Consider the following 9,150-nt stretch of genomic DNA (forward strand, 5'->3'; position numbering starts at 1 on the left):
GAGTGTCCTTGAGCAGGAAGTTATACGATAACGGGATGCAGAAGCAGAGACTAGCTAATGAGGGGAGAAAACATAGGCATCCTGAGTATCTGAGGGGAGAAAACATAAGCATCCTGAGTATCTGATAGCAAAAGTTGAGCTGACCTTTTATAGCGAACCAATAGTGAGCTTTAGTTTTGCAATATGTATGAGCCTTATTATCACTGTTATAAGAACACGCATGTTAAATAAATAAATTGAGACTTGTTGATCATCATCGGATGTGCTTGTCTCCCGTCGACTCCGTCAAATGGTGACCCCTACGACGTGATCCTTGCCAGACACCACGGACGAGCGACGACCGGGTCAGGTCCCGAAGCAGCCGGGACGGCAAAAAAGCGCGAAAAAGAAGAGTTAAGACGCGCCGTGCCCTGGGTGTCCGTACAGACGAGCCTGGCCGATACGTGCTGCTGAGACCTTGAGGAGCTGCAACAGCGCTGACGAATTAGGTATGGAAAGGCAAGCAGCATATGATTTATTTACCGCTTTTTTACAAAAGCGGCAGGTTAAGGAGATAGATTTACAAAAGGAGTTACCGGGGCTTTTAGCATATGGGTATGCCAAGGGAGTTTTTGCAAATCCTCATACTGTACATGAGTTGACAGAGTGGCGAAAATTTGGGGATTTATTATGGGAGGCTACATTAGAGGACGATAAGACGGCTAGAAAGTTGGGAAAGCTTTGGAGGGTGGTACACAATGAGCTTCTGCAGCATCAGGCAGAAAAGAAAGCAGCTGAGCAGGCATCTGCCGCTCACACCAAGAATAGGAGTTATGGGAGTGATCAGGATCAAACCACTCCTTTACCCCGTGTTCACAAAGGTGGTCCTGCCGCCTCCACCATCGCCTTCTACCAGAGCTACTCCTGAGGTTGCTTGTGAGCCTTCTGCACCCCCCGAAGAGCAGGAGCCACGGCCGAGGCCACCCACTGCTGAATTCCCGCAGGGTAATGAGCCGATCCCTGGGGCGGAAAGCGACCTAGCGGAGGCCATTGCCAGGGAGCGAAGGGAGGCTTGGGCTGCGCTGGCGAAAGATGGCTTGGAGAGAGGGGATGACGGTGCAGTTAGTGCGGCAACCCAGCTAGCATGCCCGGTGACCTTCCAGGCACAGGCTGGTGGAGGATTACTAGCAACAATCACTGCTCTCGATTGGAAATTGCTACCACAATTGCGATCTACTGTTAGTCAGTTTGGGGTAACTAGTGAACCAGCAAGACAGATGTTGGATTATGTTTGGAATACTCAGGTACTTTTGCCTGCTGATTGCAGAGGGATAGTGAAGTTGATTTTCACTCAGCATCAACAACTTTTATTTAATGCACATTGTCAGGCGCTTGTTAATGAGTGTGTAGCGATACAGCGGCAGCCAGGAGACCCTCTCCATGGGGTGACTGTGGATGAGCTTATGGGTTTAGGAGCATTTCTTCGCACTGAAGAACAGGCTCTGATTGGACTGGACAAGTGCCGAGAGGCAATGAGGTTGGTTAGATTAGCAATAGATAGAGTGAAGGAACCGGGAGGAGTACCTGTGTATATGGGAATTAAGCAGGGCCGGGAGGAATCGTTCGGTTCATTTATAGATAAAGCTGCTGCTGCGATTGAGAAGGCAGGGGTACCCGAGTATATGAGAGGGGCTTTGTTGAAACAATGTGCTCTTCAGAATTGTAATTCAGCTACAAGGAGTGTAATTAATACACTAGGTGCAAACTGGACCATAGAAGAAGCACTAGAAAGAATGGCACAGATGCCGGTAGGATCAAAAGTCTGTCTGGTAGATGCTATCAATCAGCTGGGATTAGGGTTACAAGAACAAGCAAAGGCTTCTCAGAATCAGGTGTTAGCTGCCCTTACACCCCTTCAAGCGTCAGCTGCACTTACCCCGGCTCCGACAGGAAATCGGATGAGATGTTACCGATGCGGAGGCATGAGTCACATGCATCGGAAATGCCGAGAAACAGGGATCTGGTGCCAGAAATGCCACTCGAATACACACAATACAGGAGCTGTGTGGGTACCCGCAAAGTGGACTAAACCTGTTCTCAATACAGCGGTTGGTGGGCAATCTGACAGAAGTGGACAAGAAGCGACTAGAGGAGAAGCTGCCAGTGATCCTACGGCCACTACTGATACAGCTGAAGGGACACTCGAAGGCGATCGACAGGGCTGTGACACACTGCCAGACTACTAAGGAGCTGACTGAAACTATTGAATCACTGTCATCTTTTTACATAAGGGGCCCAGCGGGCCAGAACTGTCTTGATTGTAATTGTTCATGTTGTGCTGCTTGGGTGGCATTGTATTGTGGGGGCTGCTGTAAAGACCTTTTGGATAGAGCAGTCCTTGATCCGGCAATTGTGGTGTGGTATGTGCTGGTATGACCATCATTTTGATAGCTGGCAAAGGGAGCTGAGGGAACAAACAAGATTGGACATAGGTTCGGCTTTAAATCTTTTTGAAGCGCCTGAACAAAAGATTTTGGCTTATTATCGGTGGGAATTAAATCATATTGTAAAAAAGGGTTAAAGCTCAAAGTAGGTCCTATATTGCATCTGCAAGGTGTAGAAAGTTGGTGCCCTTAACACAGCACTCTGTAGTAGGGCCCATTAAGGGGGATCCCGATGAAGAATTGGATCAATGCTTAAGAAAATTACAGGATCTAAAATTACAACGGTTAGGGACGCTGAAGATTAAAAGGAAAAAGAAGAAAAATAAGAGAGAAAAATGAAGCTTATTTTTGTTGTGTTGCTTAGTGCTGTGATAGCTGGGGTAGTAGGAGTAACGCGCTTTAATCAGCCAAGAGACAATATATAGATAACGCTTGCTAATCAAACTAACCAGTCATCGCTTTGTCTTAGCTTAGGAGGAGTTACTAACCCCTTTCGAACGTGCTTAGTGGGCCTGCCTGTGTGGTCTCCCAAGGAGTTTTGTGGTCTGATAGATAATCAAACCTTGTAACATATGCTATAGGGATACTGGGCTTAGTTTTAATGCTTTTGCTTATTTTTCCTTGTATTTTTAATTGCATTTAGAATATGGTCAGTCGAATGATAGAAAAAACCTGGCAGACAAACCTTCTTGCTCAAAAAGAAAACGGGGGAAGTGTGGAGAGTTTTGTGGAGACGTGGCTTGAAGAAAAGGGACATGATAAAATACAGCTGGTAAAGCTATGGGCCTTTGGTGAGGGGCCTTTGGCAGGGCCAGAGTGTCCTTGAGCAGGAAGTTATACGATAACGGGATGCAGAAGCAGAGACTAGCTAATGAGAGGAGAAAACATAAGCATCCTGAGTATCTGAGGGGAGAAAACATAAGCATCCTGAGTATCTGATAGCAAAGGCTGAGCTGACCTCTTATAGCGAACCAATAGTGAGCTTTAGTTTTGCAATATGTATGAGCCTTATTATCACTGTTATAAGAGCACGCATGTTAAATCAATAAATTGAGACTTGTTGATCATCATCGGATGTGCTTGTCTCCCGTCGACTCCGTCATCCTTGCTTCCACGAGGTTCCATAGTGCCACCATGGTGTCCTTGGATCTGCATTGTCACAATGGCCCCTTGGTTCCATGAGTTTCTGTACTGTCAGCAATGGTTTCTTTGTTCCAGAGGGGCCTTGATGTGTCACAAGGGCTCAGTGGTTCCGTGACATTCCATAGTGTCATGTAGGGAAAATCAGGCTATGAAAAGCCAGTGTCCATGAAGGAGACAGAGGAGTCCTTCAACTTTATTGGAACAAAGGGAGAGAATCCATCAGGGCACACGCCCACAGGGTTTTCTCTCTCAAGGTTTCAGAGGGCACAGCCTCCTTTTATCCTGAGCTCCTGGCTGCATGTTGCCCTCCTCCTTTCCCCACTGGCTGAGGTACTAGGAAGGTGCAGCCTTCCTGAACTGCCCACCCCATATTCCCCTCTTGAACCTGTCATTTTAACCCAAACATCAGAAACTCAAGCTAGTACAGATCCCCTTGTCTGTTTCAGGAGCCAATCTGTCCAGGCTCTGTAATAAACCTGTTGCTTGATGTTAGTAGAGACATTAAGACCCATTTCAAAGTTGTTAACAGCCCCACCTTCATCCATCGAATCGTCAGTAAAGACATCTTGCCTGTCAGTCACCATGGACTCCTCAGTTCCGTGAGGCCCCACAGAGTCACCATGGACTCTGGGCTCCATGAGGTTCCCCAGTGTCACCGTGGTGTCCTTGGACCTGCATTGTCACAATGCCACACATGGCTCCATGAGGTTCCCCAGTGTCACCGTGGTGTCCTTGGACCTGCATTGTCACAACTGACCCCTGGCTCCATGAGGTTCCCCAGTGTCACCGTAGTGTCCTTGGACCGGCATTGTCACAATGACCCCTGGCTCCATGAGGTTCCCCAGTGTCACCGTGGTGTCCTTGGACCTGCATTGTCACAATGACCCCTGGCTCCATGAGGTTCCCCAGTGTCACCATGGTGTCCTTGGACCTGCATTGTCACAATGACCCATGGCTCCATGAGGTTCCCCAGTGTCACCGTGGTGTCCTTGGACCTGCATTGTCACAATGACCCATAGCTCCATGAGGTTCCCCAGTGTCACCGTGGTGTCCTTGGACCTGCATTGTCACAATCACCCCTGGCTCCATGAGGTTCCCCAGTGTCACCGTGGTGTCCTTGGACCTGCATTGTCACAATGACCCATAGCTCCATGAGGTTCCCCAGTGTCACCGTAGTGTCCTTGGACCTGCATTGTCACAATGACCATGGCTCCATGAGGTTCCCCAGTGTCACCGTGGTGTCCTTGGACCTGCATTGTCACAATGACCCCTGGCTCCATGAGGTTCCCCAGAGTCACCGTGGTCGCTGTCAGAGGCTGGATGAGATCGCTGTCCCCAGAGCCCTTGGGATGAGCTGTCAGTCAGTCCATCAGCAGGCAGTGCTAACCCAGGCTCTGACTGCCCGAGCCATCACAAGTCCCACTTGGGGGGAGGCCCATGAAGGCCTGGGGCTTAAAACATGGAGCAGGTGCTCAGCCTCTGGTCCATATCCTGCCTTCTCCTGGGTTGTGTCTCACCCACACTGGAACTCCAGCAGCTGGTAGCCATATGCATTTCTTTCTGTAGAGCTTCTGTCTTCCTGTCTCTCTGTCTTCTCCTTCTAATGCTCCTGATATAGAACATTTTTGGTGCCTCAACAATTTAAGTGTTTAAAGGTTGCCAGGTGTAATGGGCTGAGTTAATGAAGTTACTGCTATGGTGTTTTATGTTGAATTGGATGTTTTATTACATCATTTTCTGAAGTTTCTTGATTTTCTGTACTTTACCAATAAAATTTTGTGTCATTTTAACCTCTTGAGAATATATGGTTGGTGTTTGTCCTGTGCACCAAACTCCAGTAAGGGAACCTTTGGTTACTGTGAGAAACGACTGCTCACTTTCAAAATTTTAAAAGGTTTATTCAACCTTAATAAAAATGACAACAAAAGGACTAAATAAGGAAAAACAGGCCTGGGAGCTCCCCTTGTGGCTGCCTACCACGTCGCCGGCTCGTCCTCAAGATGGACGCTTTGCCTTTTATACCCCAAGGGGTTTGCATCAGCCAACCCTGGCCCCTCCCAAAGTCTGTCAGTCAACTCTGCTTTGCTGTTTATTGGTGGAGTCTGCTTTCCTGCAACTTGATTGGAGGGTAAGTGTTCTCATGCCACGCCCCCTCCCTAGGAACAAGTTTCTGGACTCGCCTTCTTTCCACCTGTCCTGGATGACTCAGGCTGTCTGGTGGGAACAATACGGGGGGGAAAGGGACTCTGGGGAGAACAGAGGACATCTAAACAGTCTGCAATAACAGAATTATACATCAATAAAGCTTCTCTCAATATCCACACAGTACTCATCCCTTAATTGTGAGAGCAAATCATCTCATTAGCCATCGATAACACAAAGGGGCCTAAAATCAATGTTAAAAGGCTTGGTTCAACCTAAAATTACCCAAAGAGTCCTAAAATCCACCCATGTGGGCCTAAAATCATCCAAAGAGATCTAAAATCCACCCTAAAACTGCCCAGTTTATCTTGAAATCTCTCAAACAGGCCCAAACCCCACCCAAATGGGCCTCAAATCAGTCAAAGACATCTAAAATCCAACCTCAAAGCCACCAGATTTGGCCTAAAATCAGCAAAAAGGGCCTCAAATCCACCCTAAAAGGCTTGAAATTACTGCAAGGGATCTAAAACCCACCCTAAACCTGCCCAGTTTGGCCTAAAGTCATCCAAATGGACCTAAATTTTCCGGGGCGGAGACCAAACCCAGCAGCAGAACCAGCACCAGCAGCAAGACTGAGACCAACACTGGAACTGAGACTGGCACCACTACAGGACCGGCCCCGGGACTAGGACTGAGACCCAGACCAAAACCGGCACCAGAACTGGCACTGGGACCAAGACTGGGACTGAGACTGACACTGGGACCGGCACCAGGAGCACTTTGGAACTGGGACTGGCACCGGCAGCGTTCCAGGACTGGGATCAGGACCAAGACTGGAACCCGGCACCTGCACCGGGACTGCTCTGGGACCGGGACCAGGACTGAGACCGAGACTGTCACCGGAACCAGCACCGAGACTGGCAGCGCTCTGGGACCGAGACTGGGACCGGAATCGTTCTGGGATTGAGATCAACATGAGACCCAGAATCAGCACCGGGATCAGCACCAACAACTCTCGGGGACTGAAACGGCAACCGAGGCTAGCACCGGGACCGGGATCAGTGCTGGAATTACTCTGGGACCAGCATCAGGATTGGAAATCGGATTGGCACTGGGATCCCTCTGGGACCTCTCCAGAGAGCTTTGGCTGCGTGCCCAGCCAGGATGGGGAGTGACCCCTGGGCAGGGCGGGACCCCCTCAGTTCACATTGATCCAGTGCAGCCATCCTGGTCCATTTGGTCCAGTTTGTATGATCCCAGTCTCTGGTCCTAATCCATACGGTCCCAGCCTGTGAAATCCCGGTCCATGTGATCCCAGTCTGTACAATTCCAGTCCATACAATCCCAACCTTTACAATCCCAGTGTACAAGGTCCCTGTCACCATGATCCCAGTCTGTATGGTTCTGCATGGCACACACTCCAAGGGCCTGGAATTCCAGTTCCCAGCCAGGAAAAGATGTTCCTGCCCTTGAAGGCAAAGCTTTTAAGAAGGGGCCGAAAGCCAAGTGGAGCAAGATCCCACAGTGACATTTCACTGCCAGCCTTCAGAACTTCAGCCATGGCTGTTGTAGCTCCTGCACTGGGAATTAAATCAGGGAAGGGTCTTTGGGGGCAGCTGCCCTGGCTCAAGGGAGACACTGAGAGAGACACAGAGTGGGCAAAGAGAGGCAGGAGAGAAAGGAGGACACAAACACAATCAGCTGAGAAAGGGGCACTCTGCAAACAGAACTGTAATGGACTGAAAATGAATGGGACAGAAATCAGTAACTCTTGAGAGTTTTATTTACTATAGAATATATCCCACCCACAGTCCCTATCCCACCGCCCCGAATTTGGATCCCAATTCTCCCAATCTCCTTCCAATCCCATCTCACTCTTGAGGCTCTGGAATCAAGTGAGTTTGGCATGGGATTGAGTTTTTCTGAGGTAGCAACAAGCCATTCTGAGCTGGGATTGAGCCTGTATGAATTAAATTCAGTTGTTTTCAGTGGGATTCAGTTGTTTTGAGGTGACCCTCTTGGCTTTTAGAGTGCAAAGAGATGGAGAACACTGCCCAAAATCCACCCAGAACCAACAAATCCCCAGAATATTGTCCCCAAACCATCAATTCCCCTTCAAAAACCTCTGAAATTGTGAAACTTTAGATATCTTTAAACAATTTCTTTCTTTTAACTCTGTGCTGTTTTTAAGGGATAAAGATGAATCAGAAAAAAACTGAGGCTAAAAAAAAAGGAGAAGCAGCCAGGTGTGTTCCCAAGAAGGATCACAAGGAATGTGGGTGACCAGGGCTCTGCCCAAAGTGGCTCCTCTAATGGGGGATGGAGCTGGAGCAGCACATGAAGCTCTTCCTGCACTCGGGGCACTCGCAGGGCTTCCCTTACCGGTGCCTGCGTTGGTGTTTTGTCAAGGTAGAGCTCTGTGAGAAGCTCTTCCCACACTGGGGACACTCGTAGGGCCTCTCCCCAGTGTGGATGCGCCGGTGGGTGATGAGGGTGGAGTTGTGCTTGAATCCCTTCCCGCAGTCAGGGCACTGGAAGGGCCTCTCCTCACTGTGAATGTGATAGTGCTGGAGGAGATGGAAGCTGGTCTTAAACCGCTTCCCACACTTGGAACACTTGTAGGGCCTCTCCCCAGTGTGGATCCTTTGGTGGACAAGCAGGTTGGAATGCTGGCTGAAGCTCTTCCCACACTCCCCACACTTGTAGGGCCTCTCCCCAGCGTGGATGCGTCGGTGCGTGACAAGATGGGCATTCTGCCTGAAGCCCTGCCCGCAGTCGGGGCAGCGGAAGGGCCTCTCTTCTGTGTGAGTGTGCTGGTGCTGGAGGAGATTGGAGCTGGTCTGAAACCTCTTCCTGCACTGATCACACTCGTAGGGCCGTTCCCCAGTGTGGGTCCTCTGGTGCCTGATCAGCTCAGAGTTCCACCTGAAGCTCTTCCCACACTCCTCACACTTGTGGGGCTTCTCCCCATCATGGAGCTGCTCATGCAGCACCAGCTCCGAGCTCTGGCTCCATCTCCGGCCGCCTTCCCGGCCCAGGCTGGCTCTTTCCCCCTCAGATCCCCGCCATCTGCGTTTGCAGCTCCTCCTCGTGCGGGATCTCCGGGGCTTTTCCTCCCCGTTGGGTTCCTGCGCCGTGGAGCCGCTCAAAACGGCCTCTGCTGCCAGGTACTGCCGTGGGGATTTGTCCTCCCTGCTCTCCATGCTCAGCTCCTGCTCTGGGGGAGGAAGGACAAGGACAGGATGGGATTTGCCTCCGTGCCACAGGCAAGGGGAAGGAGATCCCCCCAGGGCTGTCCTGCAGCCGGGGGCCATGCTGGGCTGGGAGATGGAGCAGGACAGAGGGGGAAAGGGGCACTGACTTCCTCCTCACCTGCCTCAGTGTCCCAGGGCACCTTCCTCTTCCTTGGAGCCTCCCAGGAGTTGGCAATGGGAAATCCTGG

The 9,150-nt window shown here is 50.2% G+C and overlaps 1 protein-coding gene across 1 annotated transcript; it reads right to left on the bottom strand.

Annotated features, from left to right (window-relative positions):
- Positions 1-8,086: 8,086 nt before the first annotated feature.
- LOC132334623 (zinc finger protein 239-like) lies at positions 8,087-8,914 on the bottom strand. The gene has a single exon (XM_059860725.1). It carries the CDS (start codon positions 8,909-8,911, stop codon positions 8,087-8,089), a length of 825 nt encoding a protein of 274 aa, XP_059716708.1. The 5' UTR covers positions 8,912-8,914.
- Positions 8,915-9,150: the final 236 nt, after the last annotated feature.

This window comes from Haemorhous mexicanus, chromosome 16 (genome assembly GCF_027477595.1).
Source record: "Haemorhous mexicanus isolate bHaeMex1 chromosome 16, bHaeMex1.pri, whole genome shotgun sequence".
Taxonomy (NCBI): domain Eukaryota; kingdom Metazoa; phylum Chordata; class Aves; order Passeriformes; family Fringillidae; genus Haemorhous; species Haemorhous mexicanus.

Coding starts and splice junctions, on each gene's coding strand:
- LOC132334623 (XM_059860725.1), bottom strand. CDS start 8,911: ATGGAGAGCAGGGAGGACAAATCCCCACGGCAGTACCTGGCAGCAGAG.